The sequence below is a fragment of the Schistocerca piceifrons genome, chromosome X (genome assembly GCF_021461385.2).
Source record: "Schistocerca piceifrons isolate TAMUIC-IGC-003096 chromosome X, iqSchPice1.1, whole genome shotgun sequence".
In the NCBI taxonomy this organism is placed as follows: domain Eukaryota; kingdom Metazoa; phylum Arthropoda; class Insecta; order Orthoptera; family Acrididae; genus Schistocerca; species Schistocerca piceifrons.
Window position 1 is genome coordinate 1068731 of NC_060149.1, and position 17474 is coordinate 1086204.

At 40.7% G+C, this 17474-nt stretch overlaps 1 protein-coding gene across 3 annotated transcripts in view; it reads left to right on the forward strand.

The window, feature by feature from the left end:
* Positions 1 to 17474, forward strand: part of LOC124722872 (F-box/LRR-repeat protein 6) — a 213505-nt gene that overhangs the window by 113986 nt on the left and 82045 nt on the right. For all 3 annotated transcript variants that reach the window (XM_047248008.1, XM_047248006.1, XM_047248007.1), the window contains one exon: positions 13048 to 13207. In XM_047248008.1, the coding sequence (XP_047103964.1) occupies positions 13048 to 13207 (160 nt within the window). The remainder of the gene's footprint in view (positions 1 to 13047; positions 13208 to 17474) is intronic.

Sequence of the window (17474 nt, forward strand, 5' to 3'; positions counted from 1 at the left end):
GGCCTATTGGGACTGAACCGTATAAATTTTCATTGTGGAGGAGAACACACTTCAAGCTACGTTTTGCGCTGTCTATAAACAGTCGCCATTCGGTTGCATTATAGTCTGAAATTCTCAATTCCATCATTAAACCAGGTATGTTGTGGCAATACACAAATCCATCAGCACTCCGGAAGAACTACAGAAATGCACATTCTCTCAATCAGAAGTAGGTGATTTAGCTTCTTTTTCTAACAAGTTTTTTTGTGTAGTCTTGATGCTAGAAGTTCTGATGCTTTTTGGATAGTCCCAAATCCTGTACCATAGCTCATGCTGATTAAATCCTTTGCAAACAGAATCATCGTCACCTTTAAAATCTTTGTCACTGGGGTCACTTCGATCTTCGCCCGACACATCTTCTTGTATTTTCCAAAGAGAGTAATTCTTGGAACACTGGCTCTGGAATTTCAGCTGAATGTGGCACAGGGTGTATAGCTGACTTTAATGCAGGGTAATTTTTTTTTCAATCCTGACATTTTTACTATTCAAAAGTAACAATCACTGGAGTGGTCTTTGGGTTCTTGCCAAATCATTGGTATACCAAACGGAAGTTTATCACGTGTTCCTTTTGTCCGCATTCTCAAACCTTCCACGCACTGCTTGCAGACTTTGTGAGGGGCCCATGATTTATCTTAGTCGCCAATTTTTACTTTATAATAAGCAAAATAGGCTTCCTTGACAAAATTACTGATTTTTGTCCATTGACTGGGAATGGTAAAACTGCCCCATATATAACAAAATGAATCGGGACTCTTTAAGCACTTAAGATGCGAACTGCCAGTGGCAGACATAAAGAAACTTTCTCGTTTATATATAAATAAGAAGTAAATACTGTTAATCTTGTGTAAATACAAATTCTTGCACTGTGTGTTGGAAACTGGCTTCACTATATCATAGCAACAAGTACACCTGTTTACTACAGCGTCTCATGCGTAACTGACCACATTAGTCTAGACAATGAATTCAAACCTTTCGTGCGGTGTCACTATCCCCTCCAGTCGTCACTGGTTTAAGGTTCGCCGACAGAGTGCAGCACTGCTTTCTGCAACAAACAAATTGCCTGTCAGAAGCGTAATTGCATGCGCAACAACTGTAGGAACAAAACTTGACGCGATAAGAAAAAAACTAATTACAGTTTTGGAATCAGCATGTCCATTTACCTCTAAAACAGCCTAAGAATCAAAGCCAACAGAAATTAAGTTACAAATTGTTCCCCAGAGTTATTGCTCTTAGATTCTTTTCTGAAGGAGAGAAGATGATTGAAATATGCCTTCCCGGCTATTACACAAGTTGAAAATATGGTCACTATTTTTTTTATAAACTTAAATTTGCCATATTTCGTGACAGTACCTTTTCCATTAGACGTTTGCAAGCAAATATGAGTCTTGGCTTCAGTTGTCTAAGTATGATTCCACAATGCATCGTTGTCGGCTGCAGAAAATGACGTGGTTCAGCGTGTTTCTCTCATTTTGGTGTTTCAAATACAGTTTCTTCCAATGTAGTTTCTTCTTTTTAGTTAATACAAAAATAATAGTTAACATAATTCAAAATTATTTATGACTGCGACCTTCACATTGTTCTTCCGTCAACACACACCAAGAGTTAGAGCTTCCGACTCGGACTGACTATAGTCAAAGACTACTCCAACGTCAAAGATATTTTACACAATCAGTTTCTTTGCTATTCTTCGATTCATTTTCTAATAGTAATCAATATGCTTTTACTCTCAAAAATAGAAGTAAATTAACATATAATAAGACAATTTATAATAAATTCTGACAAAAATATAAGAAAACATTTTCAATTCAGTATCGACAAATACGGTAAAAAAAATAACATCTCCCAGATCAATTACATGGTGTTTGTCCCATTTATGGTTAAAGACAATAGGGATCCCATTTATGGTTAAAGATGATAGGGATTCCTAATATTTTGGGCTAATGAGCCTAGAATGATTAACCAGTATTGCTTGGGTTTTAGTAAATCCTGTGCCTATTTTGATAGTGCACACAGGTTGGTACTGAGATTCTCGGTAGCTGTCTTCAGGTTTATAGGTTTTGTGCTTGGTACAAGGTATTTTCAATAAGACAGGGCTGAGGACACATCATTTACATACAATGAAAAGCGTATAGGATCTGATACCGAACGCTGAGGGTTGCCTGCTACTACCTGCCACCATTGTGACTTTATGATGCCTGACATGACGCGTTGCTGGTGAGATGTCAAATATGAGCAAAACCATTGTATTGCACTTAGCAAGAGATTTAGGCTGCTAAGTATGAGAAGTAAAATGTCAAAGGCTTTACTGAAGTCTAAGAAGCACATGATAGTTGCCTCTTGTGCATCCATGGCAAGCTTCAGGTCATCTGTTGTCTTTATTAAGTCAGATGTTGTGCTGTGATGTTTACGGAAACCTGATTGGTATTCATCTAGTAGGTTGTTTGTAGTTAGGTAATTTGTTACCTGATCGTGGACTATATGTTCTGAGGCCTTGGACAATGCAAGAAGAATGCAAATAGGTTGGTAATCAGAGGGTACTGTGGCAGTGTCCTTTTTAGATAATGGCTTAACTAGCCCGTGTTTCCAGGCCTCAGGTAAACACTTGTGGTTAAGGAGTGATTGAAGATATGTGTTTAGTGGGCAGTTGTGGGTCAATAATAAGCTTCATCATATGGACTGTGACGCCGTCATATCCAGTAGATGCTGATCTGAGACACGTGATGCCTTTTTTGATGGTGTTGCAAGTAACATGCCTTAGGTAGAAATTTTTGTGGCAGCAGTCATCTAGCCTCATCAAGTAATCAATCAGTTTCTGTTTTGTTTGTGGTTCAGTTGTCACTGAAGGTAATGTGAAGAACCAGTTCAGTTCATTGGCTGGGACAATGGAATCAGCTGCAGCTTTTGCTTTGCCTATACCAAGACCACACAGGTTTTTCCATAGGACAGCTCATGTGTTTCTATTGCCAGTTATTTATTTTCATGTTATGTGTGCCTCAGAAGTGTAAGCTTTGCCTAATATGTCTCGAAAAAGGTTGTGAAGCTCATTACGTAACTGTGAGACACTGTCTTTAGGCACGAAAGCATTCACTGACAACACATTGTCTTATATCTGCAACCCAAACAGGTCAAAGGCGTCCGTGCCGAAAATGTTCAGACTGTTTTTTTTTTGCACCGAGAACCACAAACAAAACTGGTTTTGTAACTTCCTTGAATGTGGCAGAGAGACTACCAACACCTAAGATAAGGATAGTATCACCATTGAACCAGGTGGCTGTAATTAAAGTGCAGCTACTCACAGAGCTCCAATGTGGCCTGTAGTTATTGTATGGCAGGGATGTTTGCTAGATATGCTAATGTGTTAATGTGGAACCAGTTTATGCTGGAAGAAAATTAGTTCCAATTTTGGCCACCAGGTGTAAATCTGGCACTGTACACTGTTTGTACGATGGCATGGCATCCGTGCTCTCGTGTGACAAGCCATAATGTGAGTGGACAGTATGGCTATAAAGAAGAGAGATCATGTGCCGTTAGTGAAACTATTTTATGTGAACAGCAGCAATTACAGTGCTGCATTGAGAGAATATTACTGACTGAAAGGTCGAGGTAGAGGCCCAATGTCAGTAAATGGTATGAAAAAGATGATAATGAAATTGGAAGACACAAGTGAGCTGTGTGGGGTAGCTGGAAGAGGAAAGCGTCCTACCCCACTGATGGTGTTTGTGTTGCTGTAACTGACCATGCCCTAAGTAGTGCTAGTGCTCATGCAGTGTCACGGGGATTGTCTATTCCGTGGTCAACAGTATGGAAAGTTTTGTGGTCTATTTTACACTGGTACTTGTACAAGATCCAGATGGTGTGGCAACTGAAGCCTCATGATCTGCAGCAACATTCTGGATTTGCTCTTCATTTTCAGGCAAAAATCAAAGTTGATGATGACATTTGGCAAGACAATATTCTATGGAGTGACGAGGCACATTTTACACTACAGTGTGCAGTGAATACACAGAAGTGCTGAATTTGGTGCACTGCAAACCACATGTTGTGCACAAAGAGCCATTGCACTTGCTATACGTGACTGTATGGTGTGAATTCACAAGCACCTTTATTCTTATTCTGTTCTTCTTTGAAGAGAATACAACCAGAGGGCCTGTCAGGTGTATAACAGTGGCTGCATATTTCAAAACCTCATTGTACAGCATGAGATTCCTGCTTTGGAAGGGCATAACTGTGTGGAAATTACTGTTTTCGTGCTAGATGGGACACATCTTCGTGTTGCTTGCTTAATGCAACCTTCCACAAACATATTATCTCCAGAGGTTTTCCAGATGCATGGCCTGCAAGATCAACTGATCCGAATCCATGTGACTTTTGGCTCTGGGGATATTTAAAAGAACATGATTACCAGGTACACATTTGGTCTCTACTTCATCTGAAGGCCAGTATACAGGAACACATTGCTCAGATTTCATCAGAACTGCTGCGAACAACTGTTGGTCACATCATTTTATGGACGCAGCGTCTTGTTGATGTCTCTGGTGTTCACACTGGACAAATTGTGTAAATGACTGTTAATAATAAAATCACCATTGTGTCTTTCTCACTTGTTTGAACTTTTCTGCCTCATCCCATTCCTAATCCATCACATATGGAAGTATTTCTATATGTTGTTCATGCGTTCGCAGTGCCAGATTTGCACCTAGTGGCCAAAATTAGAACTAATTTTTTTGCAGCATAAATCACTTCCGCATTAGCATAACTACCCAGTTTCACTGTCATATGACAATTACAGCCCTTTGCGAGTAGCTGCATTTTAATTATAACCACCCGGTATATAGGCAAAACTGCGACTGACAAAGTTTAGGCTGACCTAGCCTCTCATAACATGTTTCAAAAGTGTGACAGATGCTTCAGGGTCCTGCTTGGAAATGTTCAATGACACAAACAACTTGTTACCTACCTTTGAACAGAAGACAAGTTCTGGGAATTTGACACTGACTTTGATTTTGATGTTACACTGTTCTTCTCCTTAGCTAGTTTGGATGTGAGTACATTAATACTCATGGCTTGAGTTTTAGAGGAATGAACTCCTTACTTTTTCTAAATGATCTTTTCCAAACAAACAGTTTGAATGTGACCACACTTTTCGCAAGTGTAACATTGTGCATGCGTGCATGCATGCCCTGCCACTTGTTACACTTAAAACAAAGCAGACAAGATTTTTGTCCTAGGAACTGACTGTTTGGTCTGGGATGGTTGTTTACTTCCATTGCACTACATGACCATGTGCCATGCTGGGTCATGGTGTGTGATCTACGTGCACCGCTTGGCTACTGTCACTACTATACAGTCCGCTCCCAGTAACTGAGTGGTCAGCGCGACAGAATGTCAATCCTAAGGGCCCGGGTTCGATTCTCGGCTGGGTCGGAGATTTTCTCCGCTCAGGGACTGGGTGTTGTGTTCTCCTAATCATCATCATTTCATCCCCATCGACGCGCAACTCGCCGAAGTGGCGTCCAATCGAAAGACTTGCACCAGGCGAACGGTCTACCCGACAGGAAGATACAACTGTCTGAGACATTCTGTGTTATGGCATCACGTAACATCTCATCACTATAGAATTTTTCACATTCACACTTAAATTTACACTGTATAGTCAGATCTCTGCTACCTATTTCCTGTTTGAGTGGGCTGTCTGTAAAGTCTGAGAAACTTGAGTCTAAAAGATACCACATGAATCTGTTTGTCAAAGTATCTATTGGGGCAGCAACTATTTCTTCATATGAAACACTTTCAGGATGGGTCATTGGAAACAGTTTGCAACAGAGATATACACTTCCACTCCTACCATTGACAAAAGATGTGTATGTCAATCTATACCTTGAATGTGGTGCGCCACAGTGTGTGTGTATGACTACACTATATGCTCTGCCCATTTTTCCTGCTGTGTGTTAAATTGTCTGAACTGCAGGGCATGTGCAGGTATTGTTTGCTGTGATGGTGCTGGGGCAGCAGCAAGCAATGCTGATGTCTTAGTTTGAACGTCCAGTAACTTGGTCATTCCTTCCATTAATTACAGTATCTGCTATGCCTGAAAGTGAACAACATTTGTCAGATACATGTGTTGTGTGCTCATGGTTCACAAAGCAAAACACAACAAAGTGGTTTCAGTTGCAAATACACTAGCAAATGCAGTAGAGGAAAGCAACAAACAAAAAGCAGAAAACGAGAAGTGCAGTGCTGAAACAAACCACAATACAATTAGGTCTATAGGAACACTGAGTAAAGTACACACTTTGGTACACTAAAACATCTGGTGGGCATGGCACTGGCTCTGAAATAAAGCAGAATTATGCTGTGCTTGTGGTAAATCCACAAAAGTCCTCTCACAAAAACAGCCTGGTAGTCATTGTCAAAAATGAAATTGCCACAATCCTTGCTTGTCAATGAACGTGACCTTCCACAATCCACATCGCCAGTGAAGTGACCAAGTAAAGACCCATCACCAAAATTGTGACGTGCCCTTTTGGACCTTGCATGGGCTTCTGAGGCAAAAATAAAAAGAATGAGAAAACACAAGCAGTGTGAGAAATATTGTAATATATGCAACTTAGCACAATGAATCCTCATCGAAATCATTATACAAGTCCTGGGACAATGCTGGGACAAGTTAAACATCTTAACAGTTCACAATTCAACTCTGGCTAGCAAGCCTCAGAATTAAACATAAGTCATGTCTTGAGGCCAGTTCTGTTGCACTACACTTGTCGGGAAAGTTGTGACTGCAACTGTAACAATACTCAAGCTCTGCTAGACTGGAGCTACTCAACTAGGCAGAGATGCGGTTGGGCAGTGTCTTAAACACGTGGTCCATGCTGCTGGTGGCACCTCAGCTAAGGTGTCATGGCACTCATGTGGCTGGCAGTTGGGCATTGCCGATTGCTGTCGCTGCTACTGTCAGACTGCAATGGATTCTCTAGTGCCAATCTCTGCACCCAGAACAATTGCTCCCTGTGTGGCATCAATAGGCTACAATACCGCACAGTGGTATTCTGCCACCTACCCAACCAGTGCAGTATCCTTGTATGTTCACCCCTGCTCCCAGAGGCTTACCCAATTCCTCATTTTTCTGTAAAAGACAATTACCAGATATTCTAGTCGTGTCACAAGCGTTTCCTTCCCCATTGAAAGCAGGGCTACACTGTGAAAGAAGCCATGTTGCGTATCAACTTAGCTGCAACCACTGTGCTGCATTCTATGCAGGCATAACCACAAACAAGCTGCCTGTCCACATGAGTGGCCACCACCAAACTGTGACCAAGAGACACGGTTGCCCAACATACTGTGCAACACGGCGCACTTGACTTCAGCGACTGCTTCATAGCCTGTGCCATCTGTATTCTTCCCACCAACAACAGCTTTTCAGAATAGCGCAGGCATTAAATCTCCTGTGGCATATTGTTTCCTCCTATGACCACCCTGATCTCAACATTCGCTAGTCCATATCTTCCACCTGCCCCTGCTCCTTTCCCTGCTCCTGCTGCAAGCTCACACATGCCTTGTGTCCCCCCCCCCTCCTGCCCCCCCCCCCCTAGCACTCTTGCCTTCTAACCCCCAGCATGCCTGCATGGTCTGTTCCCCTTCTCTGCTTCTCTCCTCTCCCCCATCCTGTCCTTCTCCCCTCTCCCAGCATAGCCTGTCAATGTTGTACCTAGCAGACCCCTGCCACATCCCTCTACATGTATGGATGAGTATTGTGTTTTTCTAAATCTGAAGGAGGATTTTGTCCAGTAGGTTAGTCCACTTTTAGATGTGCCTGTCTGCTACTCAATGCCTCCTCTATATTGCAATTCATGTTTGTGACTTTGTAGTTCCTCAGGCAAAACATACACTTAATTTTATAGAAACTACATTAATTTAGTATATTTGTCAAAAATGGGAAAGAGTTAATTTTATTTTAGATTTGTCTTCAGCATCCTTCTAAATACACTGCTTGACAAAAAAAGTGAAGCACCCAGAAGGGGAGGACGAGATGAATTGAAACTTCATGGGTTGAGAGAGTATGTGAAGTTATTTCACTGATTATATCGTGTCAGATTTACAAAGTATGAGCCCACTTATGAGTGTGACATTGCACTCCATCTGGCATGGATGTCTACATTGATTCAGTTGGGAGGAGGGTCATAAAGCAGTTGTATCCTCTCCTGAGGGAAGCTGGCCCACAAATGTTGTCACTGGTACTTGATATACGGACACTGGGAAGGAGATGATGTCCAAACTGGTCCCACACATGGTCTGCCAGAGACAGACTGGGAATCTTGCTGACCACGGGATTATCTCAACCTCACACAAACAGTTCATAGAGATATGTCATGTGCAACAAGCGTTTTCTTGTTGAGAATTGGCGCCACAGTAGTATTGCAGGAATACTAGCACGTGGGGATGCAAGATGTGACATACCATTGAGCCATCAGAGTTACCTCAATAAATGCTGGCCATGACCAGAAGTCATACCCGATGGTTCCCCCACACTGTGACACCAGAAGTTACTCTGTTCTGCCTTTCCAAAACACTGGAAGAAAGAGACCTCTTCCCAGATCGGCACCATACGTGCCAATGATGGTCATCCAGGGTAGTGCAGAACTGCAATTCCGTACTGAATACAACGAGACGCCATTCATCAGCAGTCCGTGCTTCTTGGTGACAGCATCACTCCAAATGCAGCTGTTTGCACTGTGGTTTTAATGGCAGCCTATACGTGGGATGGTAACTCCCTAGTGTGGCTCCTGTTAGTCTCTGACCGATGGTACAGGATGACACAGAATGACACAGGAAGTCCATTATGCATCATCAGATGCCAGGTGTGGATGTGAAGGGATTACAATGTGCACGGTGCACAGTACGACGATCCTCCCTTGTGGTGGTCAGATGTGGTCGACCAGAATGTTGACGAGTATGCCTGCACTTATGATTCCATACAGTTCAAAGCTGGACCAAGATCACATCTGAATGCCCCACAAATCTGGATATTGCACAATTCGACCAGCTGGCCAAGTGGAGACTCACAGTGGGACCCCTTTCAAATTCTATCAAGTGATGATAATGCTGTCTCTCATGAGTGCGCTGCATCTCGGTGTCCTTTACGGTGACCACTCAACATCTGATGGTTTTCACAACCCTTATATACTCTACCAGGCCTGGTAACAACACTAAATACAAACAACATTAATGCACTCATGTTGGTGTTATATATGTCACAGAGAATTGCAACCCTATTCATTTACATACCTGCCAATGATATGTATGTGTATGAAGTTACATTGAAATCTGACCTTGTTATATAGGTGCTTCATTTTTTTGTGTGACTGTAGTTTTTGTGCAAGCTAAACATGAGATCTTGTATTTGTTAGTCCTTGCATAAAATTTTACAGAACTGCATGATAACAAATAATTTTATTAATATTTTTTCCTTAGATATTATGTTTGTTTTGCAAGTTCTTACTGTGCAAGCAATTTTCGAAACTCGGACTTCCACAGTGGTTAAGTCTAATTCATCCAAACTATTTAAATTCAGTGAATGAATGAATGTCATATGGCTCACAGATTTTTGTAAACCTTTGAATCTGATCCTGCATTGATAGTCTGTGTATCAATAACAGACCTTATTAATTCAAATAACTTCCAATTTGGCCTCCCATTCTAGAGTCTAAGGTGGTCACTGAAAATAAGTCAGGCCCCCCTGTCAGTTCTTAGTAACGCTAACTACTGGACCATGCAGGCAGTCATTAAATCAATGCTCATGCCTCACATCTACGATTCAGCAACAGAACAAAGACGCATATAAAGTTCGTAGTCTCCATAGAGTTGTCTGCCACAGGTGTAAAGTAGTAGATTATCTAATTCGATATGAAGTTATTTTTAAATTGTTTGAGAAATTTAGATTTATACACTAAGTGAGTGCTTTATTATTTGCTGATAGTACAGTGAGCTTTGGTGATGTGCTGAATCATACTAACAAAACATTGCATGCTGGATGTAAAGTCTATGCATTCATAGGTTGTTTTCTTTCTGCCTGTTCTCTAGTAAATGAAAAAAGCTTGTAGTATTTTATGATATTTGTATTACTATTATACAGTGGCACCTCACTTAACGAGCACCTCCTATAACACACAATTTGCATAAAGAGCAAAACAAATTGTAAAAAAAAAATGACTCGGTTGACAAGCAATGTTTCACATAATGAATGACAATGATTTAGTGTGACATTACCAGCCATTTGGGCTTGGTGTGACAGGGGAAATGTTTCATTGTCAGCAAAGGCATATGAACAATGTCTTTAGTGTGTACTGCAGTCTGGATTTAGTGCTCTTTCTGCTACCATCTCAGTGCAGCTTGTGATCACACATTTTTCTAAACTTGTGTTCACACAGTTTTTTTGTGTGCAAATTTTAATAACCTTCATAGAAATGTCCCTGAAGATAAAGCCACAAGAAGATGAACATAGGAGAAAGAAAATGATCTTAGAAATGAAATGTAAAATCATAGAAAAATGCAAACATGGTGTGACCATTGCTGATTTAGCACACACATACAATCAATCTACATCAACTATTTGCACTATCCTCAAGAACAAGGACAAGATTAAAAAGATAGATGCTTCAAAGGGACAATATCAAAATGTTGCTCCTTATATGGATAAATAAAAAGCGGTTGAGAGGCAACACTATTAACGGGAACATCATTTGTGAGAAGGCAAGAATGATTTTCACCAACCTCATTAAGAAGACACCAGGATCATAGCAGCCAAAGAAGTGTTTAAGGGAAGCTGTGGATGGTTTGAGAAGTTTAAGAGAAGAACCAACATCCACAGTGCTGTGAGTCACAGCAAAGCAGCCAGCTCCAACACGAAGGCAGAATAGAACTTCATCAGCAACTTCAAGATGCTCGTAGATTCTGAGGGTTATCTGCTGTAACAGGTTTTTAATTGTAATGAGACGGATCTATTCTAGAAAAAGATGCCAAAGCGTATCTTTATAACAGCAGAGTAGAATGCATTGCCTGGTGACAAGCCAATGAAAGACCATCTCACACTGCTATTTTGTGGCAATGTAAGCGGTGATTTGAAAATTAAACCACCGCTCGTTTACCATTCAGAAATTCCACGAGCCTTCAAGAAGTGTAAAGTCCAGAAGAGCAGGTTAAATGTGACGTGGAGCTTCGATAACATGGCTTCGGTGACGTGATCTTTTTTGTGATTGAATCAGTGAAGTGTTTGGTCCTTTGGTGAAAAAATATTTGCTTGAGATGAATCTGCCCCTCCATGTCTTGCTTGTTATGGACAACACTCCTGCCCATTTTCCAGGCCTACAAGACCACCACCTTGAAGAATTTCATTTTGTCAAGATCCAATTTGTACCTCCCAACACCACTCTGTTACTCCAGCGTGTGGACCAGTGGATTATTTCTAACTTTAAGAAGCTCTGCTCTAAAGCACTCTTCGAGCATTGCTTTGAGTTGACTGAAGCTACCAATCTCACTCTCAGAGAGTTTTGCAAATATCACTTCAACATCGTTGCCTGCATCAAGATAATTGAAAAGGCATGGGAAGGGGTTACCAAGAGAACTCTCACATCTGCTTGAAAGAAGCTTTGGCTGGAGTGCCTTGTTGAATGTGGTGCTAAGGCATTTGAGTCAGTACCTGTGGAGCCTGTAGTCAGTGAGATTGTGTCTTTGGTGAAGAGCATGGGACTAGAAGTGAATAACAATGATATCGATGAGCTTGTGGAAGATCACAGCCAAGAAGTGATCACTAAAGAGCTTATGCAGGTGCAGTGTGTTTTACAACAGAAAGTTGTGCAGAGGGCGGGGGGGGGGGGGGGGGGGGAGGAGGAGGAGGAGGAGGAGGAGGAGGAGGAGGAGGCAGTAACAGCAAAGCAGCAATCTTCTGGCGCAGTAAGAGAAATGCTGAAAGCACGGTAATCGGTTGCATCGTACATTGAAAATCATCACCCCAATAAAGCAGTTGTTATGGATGCTACAAATTTTGTGACAATAATGCAGTGTCGCATTTTTGCCAAGTGTTGAAGTGTCGGCAGAAACAAATGGCTATAGATAGCTTCCTAGTAAAAAATAATTAGTCATGCATTGTGAATAATAAATTACATAGTACTGTATGTAAAATTTTCTTTGAATAAATGGCGTGAATAAGAAAAACATTTAGTACTTTTTCTGCATGGAACACATTATTGTATTTTACATTAATTTATATGGGATAAATTGTTTTGCTTAATGAGTGTTTCAGACTACAAGTAAGATTCTAGATTGAATTATGCTCACAACGCGAGGTTCCACTGTATATCAAAACAGACACCATAAATGTTGGAATGTAGTAACATCAATCTTTGGACTGAAGATCACCACAGTAGCATACCCCAATGGGGAACTGAAATCATAAGTCTGGGGACACTAAGTGAATTAATGTTAGATCATGGTAATGCAGTCCAAACTGAATTTTCTTTTTCCTCAGGGGTACATTTTCAGTGGATATCATTGTTAGGAAATAGACATCTATGTACATACAAATTCTGCAAGTCTGTGTACACTGTGTGGCAGATAATAATACTGTCATTCAGGTCACACAAGGGTTTGTTTTAATTACTGTAGCTGAAATATTGGAGAGATGGTGTGGAGATGTGAAAAAGTTTTCATATGTGGAATGAAGAAAAATTAAAATTATTGGCTTTTATTTTCAAAAAGGGAATGACAAGATGTAAGTTTTAAAGACAAGGAAGTTTGTAAATGCGAAGAGAATCATACAGGTAAGGAAATGTCCCCTGATGTAACTGAAAGAGCCATATGGGAAATACAAGGTTCTTTTTATTTGTTACAAACATCCTGAATGGAGAATTTAAAAAATTATTGTTCAATTTGTTACCTCTATTCCAATAACTCTATTTCTGAATGGCAGTAGTTGTTCTCCAGGTCTCGTATTCTTTCTAACATATTTTTCAGGTTGCTGTATCTCACGGAAAAATGTTTCTGGTTTGGAGCTGATTATGCAAAAATGGAATCATAGTTTAGTGGAGGTGGACTTAAGTTGGGTGCATATTAATGAATCTCTTGACTCTGGCCTGACTGCTCTTGCTGAATGCGGAGAAAAATCACAACTACAGTAAGCAGGAACCAATTTTTCTATATAATTTGTAAAGAGGTTAAGTTAAGTGATCTATGCTCATCAACGAAACTTTCTTTTTTGTGACTATGGTCTTAGTATTTGAAGCCAGTCTAAATCACCTTCTTTTTCGTGTGCTATTGTCCTGCATCAGTGAAAGTTTGAACAGATTTGGTATGGTTAATTTAAGGGGTGACCAGACACCCTTCCTGTCACCACCCCCATTACCCTCCGGGTCAGCATATTTGTATCCCAACTCTCTGTGTGTAATGCTGTTCGTGTGAAAGTGAACAGCAGTTTTCTAAATGTTTGCAGATCATGTAACTGAGTTGGGACTTGGGTACCAGCCTGATATTCACATAGGATGTTGAAAACTGCCTAAAAACCACATCCGGGCTGGTCGGCACGTGGAACCTCGTTGCCGGTCTGCACACCTCCTTGTCCCAGAAGCAGCACTTTAACACACACAGCTATCCGGGCATGTTGAAGCCAGTCTATACAACTAAATAAATGACCCTTTCTAACATACATATTTTGCTCCTTTTATTTTTAAATGTTTTATCAGTGGTGATTATCTGTGATACTTCCAATGGAGAAAAAAAAATAACTACACAAAATTGCTACATACTTAACCGAAAAATAAAGTGAAATGTCCACATACAGCCTTTTATTTAGTCTCAGGAATAGAGAGGAAGAATTATTTGTACATATACTGAGAAAATAATCATAGTCAGCTGAGTGACTGAGTAATGGCAAAAGTTATACCAAGTGATGAAAAGCTTTCTATAGAGGCAATGCAGTGTCAGAAATACATGCACTTGACAAAGGCAATAGATTTTGGTATAAGAAACTTAATCATTCAGTAAATGGCAGCAAAAGGTTCCATGGAGACCAAATAATGTGCACCTTCTACTATTGTGCAGGGAGGGCTCTGCCAGAATATTAGATCCATCATATGAGAATACACCTTCAAGAAATTCTGGTCTGTCAAAAAGAAATTTTTCAGTTGGAGCCAATAATCCACTTTTTAAATGTTTCACATCATGAGCTACTACTAATGACAAAGGTAATCAGTAGGTCATGACCATGATGTGTGAAGGTGCATGACCATGATGTGTGAAGGTGATATTATAAAGGCTCTGGCAAGAAGTGGAATGGGTGACAAAGAAACGGGGGGGGGGGGGGGGGGGGGGGGGGGCAGAAAATGATGTTGCTGTACCATTGTTATAAATGAGAGACCAAGGAGAGGGGCTGATAAATATGCATCTGTATTTTTTTTACTGTATGGTGAAGAAAATGTGTGGAACTGTCCAATCTGGTACTGCATTTATAACAAAAAATGATAATAAACCAGCATAACAAAAATTTTGAGCCTGTAGTGAAAGAGAAGAAAAAGAAAATTGAGGAGGAGTAAAGTAATAGTAATAGCACATGCATGAACAGAGGGAATGAAAGAATGAATCTGTTTGGGTCACGTCACCTGTCTGTGATAATTTGGCGAACAGACTCGTTGCCGTTTACAGGTGGTTTCTGATGACTGCTGTTGCGCTCTTGTTGCTGTCTTGTATATATTGGCCATTACCCCTCTGTCACTCTGCTCCTGTCACTATCAGAGCACTCACTGTGATAGGCGGTGGTGGTGGTGAGGGTGGCTGTGAGCTGTGGTCACCAGTGTCCATGCTGTTGTCATCGAATGCAGACCTCACTGTATGGGAAAAGTTTTCTTTTTCTCGGCTCAGTTTTAGGCCACTGTCTTGTTAGTTAGACTGTCTTGGACCTTACTTTCAATGAACTCTTTAATCACACAACCACAGAAGGAGGAAGATTGCCTAAGTATCTCGGTTCTGTTGTAATCTATAGTATAGCCAGTTTTTGTGCTATAGTTGACAATCACTGATTTAGTTATTTAGTATTATTCAGTACAGCATCTGTGTTCACGGCCAGCCGAGCGGTTCTAGGCGCTTCAGTGTGGAACCGTGCGATCGCTACGGTCACAGGTTAGAATCCTGCCTCGGGCATGGATGTGTGTGATGTCCTTAGGTTAGTTAGGTTTAAGTAGTTCTAAGTTCTAGGGGACTGATGACCTCAGATGTTAAGTCCCGTAGAGCTCAGAGCCATTTGAACCATTTGATCTGTGTTCATGGCATCTCTCTTCTATAATGCATTCAATTTCTCCAGTGTATACTTTGCCACATTGGCAGGGGATTTGGTAGATCCCTCATTAGTGAAGGCTTAGACCATCCTTAACTGACGCTAGTAGTGTCAGGGTCTTAGCGGATGATGAAATACTCATTTGACATTGTGTCACTTCCAAGACTCTGCTTACTTTTCTGGAAGTATTGCAGAAAAACAAGATGCGTGCTAATGATTTGTGCTCTTCTCTTTCTTCCTGCTGTTGTCTCTGTACAACCTGTCCAAATGCACCCCATATATGTTTGCTGCTGTGCCCATTTCCATGGATTGTTGTCTCCAGGTGCATCACCTCAGTTAGAAGACTGTCTTGATCGCAGATGGGTCATAGTGTGACTAAGATGCCTTCATATTGGGAGATATGGTGACCACTGGAGGCAGTGTGTGCAAACTTTCTGTACTCACTGTGTGCCAGTTTGTCATCTAGGTTCTGTTTCACTAGGAAGTCAAGAAATGGGAGGGCACCATCCTGTTCCACTTGCATGGTAAATTGTATGTTGGATGAACTGAGTTGAGGTGACAGAACTGGGAAAAAGAAAAGCATTCCTCACAAGTGAGGGCCACACCTAATGATACAGGATGTCCATAATTAAATTTCCAGTTTTAAAATGCTGTAGAAAGAAAACCACTACTCAGAATGACATCACATTTCAACAACATATTATAGAGGCAGGGGGAAATGTCAAAAGAATAAAAATAATAATAATAATAATAAAAATTTTACCAATAGATGATCCAGTGAACATCGTAACATAAATGAGGTTGGCCCACCAAGCGAGGTGGCGCAGTGGTCAGCACACGGGACTCACATGTGGGAGGACAACAGTTCAAACCCGTGTCTGACCATTCTAATTTAGGTTTTCTGTGATTTCCCTAAACCACTTCAGGCAAATGCCAGGATGGTTCCTTTCAGATGGCACAGCCAACTTCCTTCCCCATCCTTTCCTAACGCGATGGGTCTGATGACTTCACTGTTTTTGGTCCCCTACTGCAAATCGATCAAAGAATCTGGGGTCGGCTACAAATGACTGATGAATCACAGTACAATGGCTCTGGTTTGAGTTGCACATTACACCATCCGTACTGTTCAATGTGTGTGAATGCACAAGTTCAACAGTCAACAGTTTTATCACTGGTAGTTAGATAAGCCCATCCACCATGACAAGATCGTACCGTATTGCATGGAAAAAATCAGTTTTTAATTGTCCTGTGGCCAAAAACTGCATATAAAACAAAATGGCATCAGTTTTTAATTATGCTGGGGACAAAAACTGCAGAAAAGCAAATTGACATTGGTTTTTTTATTGTCCTGGGGTTGAAAACTGCATAAAAAGCAAAATTACATCAGTTTCACAAGACAGTTCACTATGCTGGCCACCATTTTCTGCCAACGTTTTCTGCCATGAGCTGAAACCAAGAAACAGCATGTTCCACAACAAATCGGAGTGTCTCAGGGGTCATGTTCAGAATGTGTTGTGCAATGAATGCCTTCAGTTCAGCTACGTTTGTAATTGGAGCACTTAAACAACATCTTTCAGATAACCACACAGCCAGAAGTCACATGGGTTAAGGTCAGGTGATCAGTATGGCTAGGCTGTAGGAAAATGATGGCTGATAATTCGAGCATTTCCTAAATGCCTCTGCAGCAGGATTAGAACCCTGCCCCTCCACTCAACCATGCTCTGTTACCATTGATTCGGTAGGGAACTAGGTTTGGAACGCATAAGGTACTGGTTCCCAACTAAATGAAGTCCAAAGTTAAAAGTGAGTTTATTTACACAATTAAAAAAATTACAGACAGCAAAATTTTGTGGAAATCTGTTAAAAGGCATGAACTAATCTTTATAATAATGTGATAATGCCACCAAATAATTTCCTTACTTAAATATACAGTAATACAGTTAGTAATGTGGAGATGAGGGCTGTTGCTGTTGATAAAATATTGATATATTGATATTTCCCTGAGAAAATATCGATATATATTGGTGATATTTTCTTCCCTGATATATCAATATGTTGATATGAAAATTGATATGTCATTATTAAAATGGCAATATTGAGTTCCGCTATTTTTATT